The sequence below is a fragment of the Lontra canadensis genome, unplaced genomic scaffold, assembly GCF_010015895.1.
Source record: "Lontra canadensis isolate GAN:19392208 unplaced genomic scaffold, GSC_riverotter_1.0 scaffold30, whole genome shotgun sequence".
NCBI classification, from domain to species: domain Eukaryota; kingdom Metazoa; phylum Chordata; class Mammalia; order Carnivora; family Mustelidae; genus Lontra; species Lontra canadensis.
Window position 1 is genome coordinate 16,203,567 of NW_022631024.1, and position 16,657 is coordinate 16,220,223.

At 43.8% G+C, this 16,657-nt stretch overlaps 1 protein-coding gene across 4 annotated transcripts in view; it reads left to right on the forward strand.

The window, feature by feature from the left end:
- Positions 1–16,657, forward strand: part of NUP214 (nucleoporin 214) — a 98,984-nt gene that overhangs the window by 40,429 nt on the left and 41,898 nt on the right. For all 4 annotated transcript variants that reach the window (XM_032866100.1, XM_032866102.1, XM_032866103.1 and 1 more), the window contains exons 22-24: positions 2,591–2,851; positions 3,767–3,928; positions 6,591–6,690. In XM_032866100.1, coding sequence (XP_032721991.1) covers positions 2,591–2,851; positions 3,767–3,928; positions 6,591–6,690 — 523 coding nt within the window. The remainder of the gene's footprint in view (positions 1–2,590; positions 2,852–3,766; positions 3,929–6,590; positions 6,691–16,657) is intronic.

Consider the following 16,657-nt stretch of genomic DNA (forward strand, 5'->3'; position numbering starts at 1 on the left):
TGTTGTAAATCAGTTATCCTTATACGTGGACCTCTTGGTGTCATACACTGATGAGAAGCCGCTGCTACCACACTGCCATAATTAACTTGTACTAAATAAACCTCGGTACTGTTCTTTTTCTAGACTCTAAAGCTGTGCTGTCTTAATACACTGGACTATTTAAATTAATAAAAACTAAGTCAAGCTAAAAATTCAGTTACACAATCACAGACAGATGTAGCTCCATTTCACGTGCTCAATGGGTACGTGTGACTAGTGGCCGCCATAACAGGGTAGTAGTGACTTCATCGTCACAGGAGGTTCTGGAACCTAGGACGGCAGGTGGCAACCTTTTTCTTTAAGGGTTGGGTAGTAAATATTTTAGGTTTGCCGGCCTCATGGTTTTTGTTGTGCCTAATTCACCTCTGCCCTTGTGATGGGAGAGCAGCTACAGACAGTATACAAATGCATGAACATGTCAGTGTTTCAGTAGAACTTTATTTGTAAAAACAGGTAGTTGGCCCAAGGTTTTAGTTTGTTGACCCATGATCTAGAATGTTTTGGCTCTTCCTGGTGCTTTCTATTTCCGTATTAATATTGGAATTGTCTTGCTAACTTCTGTCTCCCTCAACCCTCAAAGAAAAGTTGAGATTTTGATTGGGATTGTATTAAATCTCTAGATTAACTTGAGAGAACTGGCATTTTTACAGTGTTGATCTTTTAGTTCCTAAACATGGTGTATTTTTATTTGTGTCTTTAATTTCTCTCAGCGTTTTCTTCATGAAGAACATATATATCTCTCATTAGACTGATTCCCATGAGTTTAAAATTTTAATGTTTCTGGGGCACCTGGGTGGTTCAGTTAAGCATCTGCCTATAGCTTAGGTCATGATCCCAGGGTCCTGGGATGGATCAAGCTCCACATGAGGCTCCCTGCTCAGCAGGGTGTCTGCTTCTCTCTCTGCCCCTCCCCCTGCTTGTGCTTGCTCTCTCTCTGTCTCTAAAATAAATAAAAATCTTGAAAAGAAATTTTCATGTTCCTGTGATGATGGATTTTCTTCATTAAATTTCATTTTATGTTTTATGTTAGATGTGATAATAGAAATATATTGGATCTTTTGTATGTTGACTTTATATCCAGCAATGTAGCTAACCTGATTTATTCAAATAATGTCTGTAATTATTTCTTGAACTTTCTATGGGAACAGTTATATTCTATATAGGTACTAATACTTTTGTTTCTTCTTTTTTGGTCCTTTATTTTTCTTACCTTATTTCACTCGCTAGGACCACCAGTGCAGAAGCCATTAAAGTCGTGAGTGAGCAACCTTGTCTTGAGCTCAGAGGGAGGGGTTTCTGTAGTTCCCACAAGGCGTGAGGTTTGCTTTGTCTACTGAGATGAAGATTTCTGTCCTTTTTTTTCTGTTAACGTGGCTTTTTGCCTTTTCTGATCTGAGTTAGAGTTTAAGCAGAATAATACATATTTTTTTTAAGATTGTATTTATTTATTTTACACAGGGAGACAGAGCAAGGGAGGAAGCACAAGCAGGGGGAGCGGGAGAGGGAGAAGCAGGCTTCCCTTGGAACAGGGAGCCTGATGCAGGGCTTGATTCCAGGACCCTGGGATCATGACCTGAGCTGAAGGCCAGTGCTTAAGGACTGGACCACCCAGGCACCCCCAGAATAAGATTCTTTAGGTTTCAATGGAGCCCCTTTTCTAATGGCAAGAAGGTAGCCACATCCTTGATCCCAGCAGGAGAGATGTGGCTGGCGAAGCTTGAAGACTTGAAATTTTCATTTAATTACCTTTAATTATTTTTAACTTAAATAGTCACATATGGCTAATGGCCACAAAACTGAGCGGTGCTGCAGCCCTGGCAGGTAGCCTGGGTTTTCAGGTGCATTTGCTGACAGCGACAAATAAAATCTTATGGAGTGATGTTGCCCATAAGGCAACCAAGTCAGTAAATAGTAGCGGTGCTTTTAAGTCACTTGAGAAAGAGCTAGGTCTTTGGTTTGGTTTATGTTTTTTCCAGTATACAGGCAGCCCTGTGTATGAGGCCTTACTTCATCATTTGTAGAAGAGGGGAAAAAGAGGGCAGGTCCGTTTTTGTTTCAGGGACTTTTTTTTTTAAGCCTCATTGATTCAAAAGAATCATTTGAGGGTTGGGAATGTTGGAAGCGCCAGGACGGAGGACATTCAGTCTTCCCCATTTCGCTTGCCCTGTTCTTAGAAGTTTGCTGTTGGCGAGAGGCTCTTTTCCGCAAGCTTGTCTGGTCCTTTCCCGGTTTGCTGGTTCTGCTTGTGAGAGCTTGCGGCGGCGGCTTGAGCTCTCCACCTCTGCCCAGCGCATATTCCGTCTCTCACTGCCCATTTTGTTTGTTTAGCGACGGTCAACACGTTCCTGGCCTGCACCGCTCGGTTTCTCAAAGCTTCCTTTGAGCAGGGCCCCCAGACCGTGGATGTTCACCTTCCCCGACAGCTTCTTCCACTTAAAAGAACTTGTAACTAAAGGGTTTCTAAACCGGGTATTTCCGTGTCGACAGTGAAAGTGACACAGCTTGCAGACTTGCTCGAATCATCTAACTTGCATTTTGTTTTGGTTGGCAGCCAGCCTGTCCCGGTCAGCCTTCCTGTCTCAGAGATACTACGAAGACTTGGACGAAGCCAGTTCCACATCATCTGTGTCCCAGTCGTTGGAGGGCGAGGACGTGCGGGTATCCTGTAAGGACGATGACACGGTGGCCCAGGTCCCACGGCACGCGCCTGTGGTGCGCACCCCTTCCATCCAGCCCGGAGTCTTGCCGCAGGCAACGCCTTTTGCTAAATCTCCCCTGATTCATGGTTCGCCTGGCGTGATGGGAACGACCAGTAAGTGCACAGTGACTCGCTGTGGGGTGTTTGTTTGCTGGAGGAGCCATACCTGGCTTTTCTGCTGTTGCACCACCAAGTCCACCCCCTCTCTGCTCATGGTCCAGAAATTAGAAGCTGAATTCAGAAAATCTGAAAGAGGCAGGGAGAAGGGGCCCTGCAGGGCTCACACTGGCATGGCTTTCCTGTGAGTCCAGCAGGTGGTTCTAAAGCAGGTGTGGGACGCCGGACTGGCTCATTCAGAGGGGCGTGCAACTCTTGATGTCAGGGTCTTGACTTTGAGCCCCACGTTGGGTAGAGGGATTACCTGCACACATTAAAACAAACAAACAACACACACACACAGTGGGGTTTTCAGGAGTTAGAGGAGGAGGCTGTTTGCCTCACTCTAAAGCAACATCCGCACTCCTGCCTTTCAAATCCTAGCTCAGTCAGCTCGCTGTTGTAGCCATATGCCCCGGGACTTGCCGGCTGCCACGCTCAGTGGCAGTACTGGCTCTCAGAAGTGACCGGTATTGGGCTGTCCCACCTCCGGTTCAGTGTCAGGACTTGACACTGAAGGGACTTCTGACAGAGAACAGACATCAGCGGGAAGGCACGCAAAGGGGGAGATTTTACGAGAGGAGAGCAGGGAGTTGACCTGTGTTGGCATCAAAGTTCTGTCTCGGTCGGTATTGAAGGAAATGCTCACGTCAGAGATTCAGCAACTAGAGCTGGGTGGGCACAGTGCATGCGGCTTCTTTGGTGGAGCTGCCGGCCCGTGAGTTTCTCGGTTCCATTCTGTGCGTGTGTGCTAAAGCATTGGTAACCCTAGCGTGTCCCCTGCAGCCTCACGATGGGGGACTTGCCACCTTCACTTTTGTGTATTCCTCTTCTCCGACCCACTCTCTAACTTGCTGTTTCTTTTTCCTTCAGCGTCGACGTCTGCTAGCAAAATTATTCCTCAAGGAGCGGACAGCACAATGCTTGCAACCAAAACTGTGAAGCATGGCGCCCCTGGTCCTTCCCACAGCCTCTCGGCCCCACAGGCGGCCGCCGCTGCAGCACTGAGACGTCAGATGGCCAGCCAGGCCCCAGGTAGCCGCGGTCGTGAGCTGCGGCTGTTGCAGGCCAGCACAGCAGGCCCCAGCCGGCAGCTCGCTCCCTCTGCTGCCCTTGAGAAGAGAGGACTGACGGGACAGTCCCCCCCCACTGTTTTGGGGAGCAGGGCCCAAGAAGGCCAAGACTGGATCTGAAGCTTTCCCATTCATTCGTTCATTCATTCATTTATTTATTTGACAGAGAGAGAGAGATCACAAGTAGGTAGGGAGGCGACGGGGTTGGGGGTGGGAGAAGGGGAAACAGGCCTCCCACCAAGCAGAGAGTCCGACATGGGGCTTGATCCCAGGACCCCGAGATCATGACCTGAGCTGAGGGCAGAAGCTCAACCCACTGAGCCCCCCAGGCGCCCCCAAGCTTTTTCCTTTCAAGGGGAGCTTTTAGATCCACCACATCCAGCTGAGTGGGGAATCAGTGGTTTTTGGATGAAGTTGTTGATCCCTACATTTGAATAATGTCTGCGTTAAGCCCCAAATTAATCTTTGCTGTTAGATCATCTGATAATATTAGAATGGTCTGCCAGTGTCCTAAGGATCCCAGCCACGCTGGGAGGTGGTTATGAGTGTGCCCATTTTGCTTCTGAGTGATGTCAGGTTCGGAGAGAGGCAAAGGTGACCCAGCCGCAAAGTAGCAGCACCTGGCCTCCAGCCCTGCGCTTTCTGTGTCAGTGCAGTATTTTCTTAAGATTGCCGGTTTAGCCTTCACAGAGGGAAACTCTCATGAGCTCGTCATCATCAGCACTTGATTTTGTCAGTGTTTCCCGGCTCTCCAGAACTTCCTGCATTAGGGTTTCTAGGGGGTTGGCCTCAAGGGCTTTGGTTATCACAGTAATCAGTTTGTACAAGCCAGTAGGTCTCAGGGAGGCTGTTTTGCACCCGGCACTCCCCCCCCGGTTGGCAGTGCCGCTGGCATCTAGTGGGTAGATGTCAGGAATACTGCAAAAAAATCTTCAAGTGCACAGGGCACCCCCTCAACAAAGGATTATCCGGGCCGAAAATGTCAGTAGTGCCAAAGTCGAGAAACTGCTATAAATCACAAATTGTTGTTGTAGTTGAATAAAATTATTTTTTAGTTTTATCACTGCTTGGAACACGTTATCACTTTGGACGGTTCTTTTCTATTTATTTATTTATTTATTTATTTATTTGGTTGACAGACAGAGATCACAAGTAGGCAGAGAGGCAGGCAGAGAGGAGGAAGCAGGCTCCCTGCTGAGCAGAGAGCCCGATGCGGGGGCTCGATCCCAGGACCCCGAGACCGTGACCCGAGCCAAAGGCAGAGGCCCAAACCCTCTGAGCCACCGAGGCACCCCTGGACAGTTCTTTTTAAAAGACTAAAGAGACATAGTGGTTTGATTTAGACAAAGACAGGATTACCATTACGATAAAAGCATTAAGAAAAGTTCAAATATTAAAATGCTTATTAAGGTACCTAAAGTCGATACGAAGGAGCACAAAGAAGATAACCTTTTAAGGTACCTTTGAGCCTTCTGAAAAAATAGAAGTCTGCCATGTTTTCTTTAAATGTTACCTGGAGGAAGCAGGATCTTGGCATTGTGCTGAATCGGCCCCAAATCATGCTGATGAGTTGATTATTTATAGACATAAAATCTGCCAGGCCGTAGGATGATTCCAGTCAGCAGGAGGTGGTGTGATCTCCGTTATCATTTTGGAGGCAAAAAATTTCTAAGGTGTAGGCACCTTTGAACATGAAAGATGCAGTATGTGCAGCTGAGGGCAAGAAAAGCCTGTTCACTTCTGAAGGAGGGAGCGAGCGAGCTGCCCCACACCCCCCACTCCACCTTCGCCACCGCGGTCCACTGGGCGGAAAAACTCATCCGAGAACGTTGCTCAGACTGTTCTAGTAATTAATTATAAAATGTCATTAAGTGTTTTTGGAATGCAGTTTTAAATGAAAAGACCAAAAACACATGCAAGCTGACATGCTGAAGATAGGTAAGGTGTCACGCCAGTCCCGGTTGCCATTACTTCATTCAGGCCTCTTGGCCTTTCCCCCCATTCTTGTCCAACCTCCATTTTCCACATCTTACTCGTGTGCCTGTCTCACGAAGCTGTGAGCAGAGAGCCCGATGCGGGGCTCGATCCCAGGACCCTGGATCATGACCTGAGCCAAAGGCAGAGGCTTAACCCACTGAGCCACCCAGGTGCCCCAGAAGAAACTATATTTTTGACGTTTTTTGTATTCCTAGCACCTAACAGAATCTGACAAGAATAAGCCGCTCATGTGAAAGAACGGTTAGATGGCAGGCAGGCAGGCAGGCAGAAATCCTTAATCTGAACACCATTCCTCCTCTAGCTCTTTCTGCCTGTTTCCAGGGTGAGCCGACAGTGTTGCAGGGAGCTCAGCTCTGCTCTGTAAAAGCTGGCCAGGGAATTCTTTCTCCCTAAACGAGTACATTTGATTAAATTGCACAAAACCTCATCTCATAATCTTTACGAATGGAGAGCGCCAGCTGTCCCATTGAGCACAGAGCTGCGGAACTGCCCAGAGTCGATTTCCTTTATATGAGAAGATTACATCCTGCTTGAATTGGTTTTGTCCTGGTTATGCATTTGTGTACGGCTGGGATTTGTGATCCTTTGCTGCAATTCATACGCCTCTCTCTTCTCTATTTAAATAGCTGTAAGTACTTTGACTGAATCAACTCTGAAGAATGTCCCTCAAGTGGTAAATGTGCAGGAACTGAAGACAAATCCTACCGCCTCCTCCGCAGCCATGGGGTACGTTACTACTTGGACGGTTTCCGCCAGGCAGTTCTTCTGCAGTAGCAGTGCATCGCCTGCAGGGGGAAGCACTGCTGTCGTCACACTGTTGTGGCAGAGCCTTAGGTTCTCTTAGGTTAGATCTCTTTATCCACTGCATCCTCTCCCTGGCACAGGAAGAGTTGGGGGGCATTTCTTCACTTTGAACACGGGGATGCTAAGGACCAATGTCATTCAGGGAGTTGGTGTTTGGTGATGAGTCCGGGAGCAGGAAGAGCGGCCGCAGGCCCTGTGTTTTTTCCACATCATGCTTGCTCTCTGCCACCCCACGGAGCAGGTCTGCTCACTGTTCTGTTTTGGGCTTATCGGGTGGCCCTGCTTCACTAGTCCATCAGCTTTCTTTTTATTCCTTGCTGGTCCATTTATCAACACCGCCTGTTCCAGGAATTTCTTAGTTATCTCAGGGCTATCCTAAGAGCCAAAAACAAGCCTACCCACTTTCCTATCTTGTAGTGACCTTGAAGCTTTGCTATGCTGTTTATACCAAGATGGCATTTGTGGTTGTTGCGAACTTCCAAGGGAAAGAACTGTGCTTTAGAGTTGGGGAATTGTAGCCAGATTCCTAGTGCAGAGAAGGCAAAGGAAAGCCACCAAAAGGCAGAATATTGCATAAGACGGGAAAATCCAGCTTAATAGTGAAAGCACTATGGTTTGGGATTTCTGAGATACTGTAGTCACTAACCATGGAGGACAAACACCTCTTAGTGATTTCCCTTAGCCTTTTTTTTTTTTTAAGATTTAATTTATTCATTTGACAGAGAGAGAGGGATCACAAGTAGGCAGAGAGAGGCACGCAGGAGGTGGGGAAGCAGGCTCCCTGCTGAGCAGAGAGCCCGACTCGGGGCTCCATCCCAGGACCCTGAGATCGTGACCTGAGCTGAAAGCAGAGGCTTAACCCACTGAGCCACCCAAGCGCCCTCCCTTAGCCTTTTCTTAAACTCTTTCCTCACCTGGTGCATCTGAGCAGATCTCTCATCAGGGCTTTGTCAGAGGAAGCATTCCACGTTTGCCCTGTTCTCTGATTTAAGAAAAACAGACACAACAAATCAAAAGGAATCTCGAAGAAACATTCTCTTCCTTCCCTACAGTTTTGGACTCCAGTAGCGGTATTGAACAACATTCCAGCGTGGTTCCCGGAATGTAGTTCATTCTTAATAACCACGCGCTGAGTAATGGGTTAACGCGAAGCATAATCGAGAAACGTGAACTGGTATTGGCCGCCTCTTCCAGTAAGAAAAGTGGAGAGAGAAACATGTTTGTTATGAAACCGCTTTCATATTCTGGTAAATGGTAGTTTCCTGGAATGTATTTTAAGTACTTCACTTTAACATTTTCTGAGCAGTATCTTCTAGAAGATTTATTATACGATGAGCATACGTATTTCTGCCACTGGGGTATCCCGTGTTCATTGGCTTCATCTGTTACATTCACTGACGAGCCAGCCACTCTGTTTTAAGGAAGAGGGTTTACCTGGTGCGAACCCCCGGCTCCTCAGTCGCTTCGGATTCCACAGGTTCTCACGGGGCGTCTCCTAGGAGTGTGATGCTGCCCTGGGTTATTAGGGAGGTAGTCGTGAATAAGACTCGCAAGTCCCCACTTTCACAGCACTTACGTTCTAGCGGGACAGCCACCAAGAGCCACTGGCAATTACACAGGGAGTTACTTGATTGTAGTACAGTAAGTGCAGTGAGGAAGTGCAGCCATGTAATGAGGCGTCCTGATGGAGTCTGGCTTGGTGAGGAGCTTGGTAAGGAAAAGATACTTTGGCTGAAAGTGCCCAGAAGCTGCCTGTGGAGGGAAGAGGGTGGACAGAGGATGCAGCATATCTGGAAGCCCAAACCCGCGACGGAGCAGAGCACGTTTGAGGCAGAGTTGAAAGGCCAGTATGGCCAGACACCTGGCAGGAGGTGGAGTATGAAGAGAGAGGCTAAATGAGGTGGGGGTGCTGGTTTCTTTGGTTTTTTACCAGAACACACCAGACACACCATTTCTTTTTCTTTTTCTTTTTCTTTTCTTTTCTTTTTTTTTAAGGATTTTATTTATTTGAGAGAGTGAGAGAGAGAAAGCATGAGAAGGGCAAGGGTCAGAGGGAGAGGCAGACTCCCGATGCTGAGCAGGGAGCCTGATGCGGGACTCTATCCTGGGATTCTAGGATCATGACCTGAGCTGAAGGCAATTGCTTAACTGACACATCATTTCTTTCAGGGCTTTTGGTGTTCATTTATTTATTCTTTCAACAAATGCTCAGTTAAGTACTTTAAAAAAAATATTGGGGCGCCTGGGTGGCTCAGTGGGTTAAAGCCTCTGCTTTTGGCTCAGGTCATGATCCTAGGGTCCTGGGATCGAGCCCCGCATTGGGCTCTCTGCTCAGCAGGGAGCCTGCTTCCTCCTCTCTCTCTGCCTGCCTCTCTGCCTACTTGTGATCTCTGCCTGTCAAATAAATAAATAAAATCTTAAAAAAAAAAAAAGTTAGGGAGAGCTTGTCAGCGGGGAGAGGGGCAAAGAGAGAGGGAGGGAGGGAGGGAAGAAAGCAGACTCTGCACCGAGCATGGAGCCCGACATGGGGCTCGATTCCATGATCCCAAGATCACAACCCAAGCTGAGATCAAGAGTCAGAAGCCCAACCAATTGAGCCACGCAGGCGCCCCTTAATTAAATACTTTTAATACACGGTTCTAGGTGCTGGGGATAAAGCAGTTAAAAAAAAACAGACAAAAACCCCACCAACCAACCCTGCCCTAGTTATGGAAAGACAAACAATACGTGAAATGAATAAGTAAAATATGCAGTGTTTAAGACGGTGACAGGTATGACGGAGGAAATTGAAGTAGGGAAGGGATTTTAGGACTAATCTGGGTGTGGGTTACAGTTTTAGAAAAGGGTGGCCAAGCAAGGTGCTTCTCCCCTGTGGTTAGTGGCTACAGTATTTCAGAAGCACCAGACCATGTTGCTTTCACCATTAAGCTGGATCTTCCTGTCTTATGGAAAATTCTTCCTTCCAGTGGCTTTTGACACTTGACATTTGAGTAAAGACCAAAAGGCCAGAGACCAAGCAGATCTCGTGAGTATCCTAAAGCAGAAAGCCCCAAACACGGCCTATAGCAGGAGCATGTCTGGCAAGTTCGGGAAAGCCGAGGCTTCTGGTGGCTGGAGCAGGGGGGAGGACACCTTTGAGCCGAGGTCAGGTAGCAGGGGCAGAGGTGGAGTTCTGTGCCATATAGCATTTAGTGAGCCTTGGTCGGGACCTGGCTGCAGACTGTTGCATGCTTTGAGGCAGTTGTATAACCTGATCTGATTTGTTTTTTATGTTAGCAATTCTTTTAAATTGAGGCATAATTTGTATATACTAAAGTTTACCTTTTTCTAGTATAAAATTCTATGAGCTTTGATAAACATGAATAGTTGTGATGCCCTATGGCTTTAGCAGGAAGCTTCTGGTTCTTACATTAAGAAAGGGCTAGAGTGAGGAATGGTAGAAACAGAACCGTCATGGTAGAATATATACATAACAAAATTTACCATTTACCAATTTACCATTTTAACCATTTTTAAGTAAACAATTTTAGTGACATTAAGTCATTTACCATGTTGTGTAAGCCTCACCACTATTTATTTCCAGAACCTTTTCATTATCCCAGACAGAACCTGCCCATTAAATAACTGTCCACTCCCCCCGCCCAGCCCCTGGTAACCTCCCTCCTATTTTCTCTCTCTAAGAATTTGCCTATTTTAAGTACCTCATTTAAGTGGAATCATACATTGTTGGTCCTTTTGTTTCTGGCTTATGTCACTTAAATTTTAAAAATTCACTCAAGTGGTAGCGTTTGTCAGAATTTTAGCCCTTTTATGGCTGATTAATAATCCGTTGTATGGATTTATTCTATCCATTCATCTGTTGATGGACACATAGGTTTCCCCCTTAGCTGTTGCGAACGATGTAGTGAACATCGTGTACTGCCCTTGTGCAGCATGCAAGTGTCTGTGTGAGTCCCTGTTTTCAAGTATTTTGGGTAATACTTTAGAATCAGAATCGCTAGGGGCACCTGGGTAGCTCGGTCGGTTGGATCTAACTCTTGATTTCGGCTCGGGTCATGATCTCAGGGTCATGGGATATAGTCCCTCTCCCGCTGCTCTTTTCCTCCTGCTCACTTGTGAGTGTATTCTCTCTCTCAAACAACTAAATAAAATCTTAAAAAAAAAAAAAAAAAAAAAGTAGAATTGCTAGATCATCTTGTTAATTCAGTGTTTAGCTTTTTAAGCCAAGCATAGTTCAGACCGTTTTCCAAAGCACAGCTATACCGTTTACATTCCCAGCAGGATTGAGTGAGAGTTCCGTTTTTCCTACATCCTCACCACCACTTGTACGGTCCATGTTTCTGATTATAGATATCCTAGTTGGGTGTTACGTGGTATATCATGTGGTTTTAAAATGCATTTTCTAATGGCTAAAGATGTTGGGCATCCATTGGTGCTTACGGGCCATTTGTATCTTCTTTGGAGAAATGTCCATTTAGATCTTTGCCCTTTTTTTAAATGGATCCTTTGTCTCCCATTCCTCAGGTGGTTTTTCTTTTCTTTTTTTTTTTTCTCTCTCTTTTAAAAATTTATTTTATTTTATTTTTTTTGAAGATTTTATTTATTTATTTGACAGAGATTACAAGTAGGCAGAGAGGCAGGCAGAGAGAGGAGGAAGCAGGCTCCCTGCTGAGCAGAGAGCCTGATGTGGGGCTCCATCCCAGGACCCTGGGATCATGACCTGAGCTGAAGGCAGAGGCTTTAACCCACTGAGCCACCCAGGCGCCCCCCTCGGGTGGTTTTTCACTTTGTTGATAGTGTCCTTTGAATCACAAAAGTTTTAATTTTAATGAAGTTTTATTTATTTATTTATTTATTTACCTGTGCTTTGGATGTCATGTTTAAGAAACCATTGTGTAATCAAAGGTCATAAGGATTTACATCTATGTGTTCTTCTTAATCTTTTAGTTTTAACTCTTAATTTGGGTCTTTAATCCATTTTGACTTAATTTTTGTAAATAGTGTGACACGGTTGTCCAACTTCATTCTTTGGCAAGTGGATATCCTGTTGTCCCAGCACCATTTGTCAAAGACTCTTCTTCCCAACCCCTCTTAAGTTGTCTTGGTAGCCTCATCACACTGATTGGTTTTTGATTGTTAAACCAATCTTTGATGATGATGCATTGCCCTTGTCATAAATGGCTGGATTCCATTTGCTAAAATTCTATCAAGAATTTTTGTATCTACCTTAATGAAGGATATTTGTGTATAGATTTTCTTTTCTTGTGATGTTTTTGTTTGGTTTTGGTATCAGAACAATGCTGGCCTTGTAGGATGAGTTGTGAAGTATTCTTTCTTCTTCAGTTTCCTGGAAGAGTTTATGTAGATTTGTTAATTTCATCCTTAAATGTTTGGTAGAAGTCACTTGTAGAGCCATCTAGGCTTAAAATTTCCAGGTTTTTGTTTGTTTGTTTGTTTGTTTGTTTGTTTTAATAGCTATAGGACTCTTCAGCTTATCTTCTTGAATGAACTTTGGTAGTTTGTGTCTCTCGGGAAATTTGTCCATTTTGTCTGAGTTGTTGAGTCTGTTGGCACTTAAGAAGTTTTTCACAGTAGTCCCAGATTAGTAGCCTCTTAATGTGTTCAGAATTCATAATGATTTCATTTCCCTTTTTCCGGTTAGTGGTAATTTGTATCTTTTTTTTTCCCTCTCCTGATCAGTCTAGCTAGAGGTTTATCAATTTTATTGATCTCAAAGAACCAGCTTTTTGTTTCACTGATTTTTTTTCCTATTATTTTTCTACTTTTTTTTTTCGTTTTTCTGTTTGCTTTGGGTTTTATTTGCTCTTCTTTTTCTATTTCTAGTTTTTTAAGGTGGAAATTAAGGTCATTGATTTATGACCATTCTTTTCTAATACAGGCAGTTGGTGCTGTACACTTCTGTCTTAGAACCACTTTGGCTATATCCTACAGATTTGGAATATGTTATGTTTTCATCTTCATTTAGTTCAAAATACTTCTGAATTTATCCTTTTAGGTTTTTTTTTTTAATATATGTATACCTTTGGGTTATTTAAAAGTATATTATTTAGTTTCTAAATAACTGGATGTTTTCTAGATATCTTTTTATTATTTTTAACTTAATTCCATGTGATCAAAGAACATGCTTTGTGGGGCACCTGGGTGGCTCAGTGGGTTAGGCCTCTGCCTTCGGCTCAGGTCGTGATCTCGGGGTTCTGGGGTCAAGCCCTGCATCGGCCTCTCTGCTCAGCAGGGAGCCTGCTTCCCCACCCCCACCCCGCCCTCTGCCTGCCTCTCTGCCTACTTGTGATCTCTCTCTCTCTCTCTGTCAAATAGATAAATAAAATCTTAAAAAAAAAAAAAAACAACAACATGCTTTGCATGACCTGAAGTCTTTCAATTTATTGAGACTTCTTTTATGATTCAGAACTGAGATCAGGAAGGCCCTTTCTTAAAGGGCCATACGGTAAATACTTCAGGTTTGCAGGACATACAGTCTCTGTCTCAGCTACTCATCTTGGCCATTGTAGCCTGCATGCAGCCATAGACCATATGTAAATAAATAGAGATGGCTGTTAACAATAAAACTATAAAAAGAGGCAGTTGGTCGTTGTTCTGTAGTTTGCCAACCTCTGAGCTGGAGTGTCAGTCGTTTTGGTAAATGTCCTCTGTGCACTTCAAAAGAGCATGTATTCTGTCTTGTGGGTTGGGAGTGTTCTATAAATGTCAAGTTAAGATGGTTGATTGTTAGTGTTGTTCAAGTGTTCTATTTTCATAATGATTTTATCTACTTATTCTGTCAGTTACTAAAAGTGGTGTTGCGGTTTTCAACTATAGTTGTGGATTTGCTTATTTACCTAGCAGCGCTCTCAGTTTTTTGTGTCCTCTTAAAGTTAGTTAGTGGTTGCATAAACATTTAGGATTGTTACATTCTTTTCATGAAATGACCCTGTTATTATAAAAATGACCCTCTTTATCCCTGGTAAGATGAACTGCTCTGAAATCTACTTTCTTCTATATTAATTTAGCCAATCCAACTTTCTTTGGTTGGTGTTAGTATGGCATATCTTTCTCCCATCCTTTTATTTTGAACCTATTTTCTGTCTTTATATTTAAAGTGGATTTCTTATAGACAGCATGTAGTTGAGTCTTTGCTTTTTATCCAGTCTGACAATCTGTGACTTTTAATTAGAGTACTTAAACCATTTACATTTAATGTGATATGTGATGTTGGGTTGTAATCTGTTATATTGCTGTTTGGTTTGTGTGGTTTCTGTTTGTCTCATCTGTTGTTTGCTCCATTTTTCCTCTTTTTCTGTAACTTCTTTTGGGTTGAGTATTTTTTATGATTCTATTTTATCTTTTTTGTTGGCTTATGAGCTATAACGCTGTATGTTATTTATGTGATTGCATTAGGGTTTACAGTGTACATCTTTAACTTACCCCAGTCTGTCTGTATACCCCATGTCGGTGTCCCCACTCATTAGGGAATCTGCTTCCCTTTTCCTTCTGCCCCTCCCCACAGCTCACGAAGGCCCGCTCTCTTTCTCTCTCTCTCTCTCTCTCTCAAATAAATAAATAAAGTCTTTTTTAAAAAATACCATGTAAGAATCTGACAGCAGTATTCTATTTCTGCCCTCCCCACCTTTGTGCTATTGTCATCATTATACATTTTACTTCCACCTGTGTTATCAGCTCCACGATATGTTGTTATAAATAGTTGATCATCTTTGAAATGGATTTAAAGAAGAAGAAAAACCTCTTTTGCTTACCCAGATGGTTTTATTATTTCTAGTGTCCTTCTTTGTTTAGTCCCATATCTCTGTCTGCTGTGGTTTCCCTTCTGCTTGAAGAGATTCCTCTAACATTTCTTCAGGTGTAGATCTGAATTCTTTCAGCTTTCATGTGTTTGCCAAAGTCTTTATTTCACTTTTGTTTTTGAAGGATATTTCACCAAGAATTCTAGATTGACAGTTCTTTCTTTCACTGATTTAAAGTTGTTGCCCCACTTTAACTTTAGGAAAAACTTTGATTCCTGATTGTAAATGTTTGTTGTAGAAATTATAAAAAGCGGGTAGTTAGAACAAAATTAAAATCACCTTTATTCCCACCACAAAGGTTCAGTCACTATTTACATATTATTCATCTTTGTTCTCTGAGAATTTGGTTTTTTAAAGATTATTTATTTATTTGACAGAGAGAGAGAGAGAGAGAGAGAGATCACAGGTAGGCAGAGAGGCAGGCAGAGAGAGGGGGAAGCAGGCTCCCTGCTGAGCAGAGAGCCCGATGCGGGGCTCGATCCCAAGACCCTGGGATCATGACCTGAGCCAAAGGCAGAGGCCTAACCCACTGAGTCACCCAGGTGCCCCGAAAATTTAGTTTTTTAGAGTTTGACTGCATGCTGCTTTGAAACCAGCCTCCTCTCTTAGCTTAGTCATGAGACATTATTGTGAACATTTTCCATGTTCTTATGAATTCTTCACAGAATCCCGTTTTTATATTTAACATGGGCCTTTCTCAGAGCTCTAAAGCATTTTCTACAGTATTTAAGTCATTTGGCATCTGAACATTCATGCAGGAACCGCAGTTTGGGTTAGAAGACTTTTAATGATATTTTGGAAAATATTTAAATCTTCAAGGACATAAAATTTACCAATGGGGAGCAGTGGTTGGCCGTTACAGTCTCCGCTGACAGACATAAGAAACTCCTAAAAATGACTGTTAGCTTTTTTTTCCCTCCCTGCACTGATTGACATGGGGGCTACTCCTTTTGGCATTGTTACCAACGATGCTAGGATAAATCATTGGACGAGTTGATTACCTTGCACGCTTGCAGCTCGCTGTATCTGCAGGCTAACCTCTCTAGTGCGGGACTGCGGAGGGCGTGGAGGCATCTGTGTACTCGTGGACATACATGGATGTAATTATGACAGCTGTTGCCGCATTTACCCCTGTAGAGGTCGTATCATTTATCTTCCCGCAGGCAGTGTATGATGACAAGCTTGCCTGTATCCTTGCCCAGAGTGTCACATTTGTTATAAGACTTCAGGGTGACTGTCCATCTGGTAGGCAAGAAAATGGACTGATAGCTTTTGTTTTCTGCGTCTTCTATCATCTGCTTTCCTTTTCTCTCCTGATCTTTGTTTTGTCTATTTGCCCGGTTGCTCTTGAAATGTTGTCCTTCCTCCTCACTTGCCTTACCTTTCTTTAAAGTATTACCAAAAAATTCCTGGTTCATTAGTTGGCATTTGAGTTGCTTTCACAGTTTAGATCTGCTGTGTCATTGATGAATACGTAACAGGATGCTCATGATAATGATGAAGAATTACCAAAATAAGGCATAACCGGGTTTCTTATTTTTTAAGCCCTTTAAAATGTTGAAGTAGAGGCATCTGGCTGGCTCAGTTGGTAGAGCATACGACTCTTGATCTTGGGGTCTTGAGTTTGAGCCCTGTGTTGGGCATAGAGCTTACTTAAAAAATATGTTAAAATAGGTAAAAGAATGAGTAGTCGGCCCCTTTCACAAAAATAGTATATTTGCCTTGTTTCAAGTTCATTAACATCAAAAGTACTGCTGAGAAAGGTCTAGGCGACATTTGAACACTTCATGGTCTTAATAATTCAGTTTTGTCATCGTGTGCAGAACACATACCCCGCAGCGTGGGCACATCAGGCTGCCTGTGTGGCCAGGTGGCACTGATAGGGGGTGGCAAACAACAGAACAGAGAGCAGAGTGATTCTTTTTTGTTCAAGGCAGTCCTTGAATTGAAGGTCTGTGGTGACGTCTCCTGTTCATGATACTTGGTATTTTCACATGTAGTTGTTGCTTAATTTTTATCCGAGATCTAGGGAATGAGAGCCAGAGGACTCCATTGGAAGTGTTTTTCTC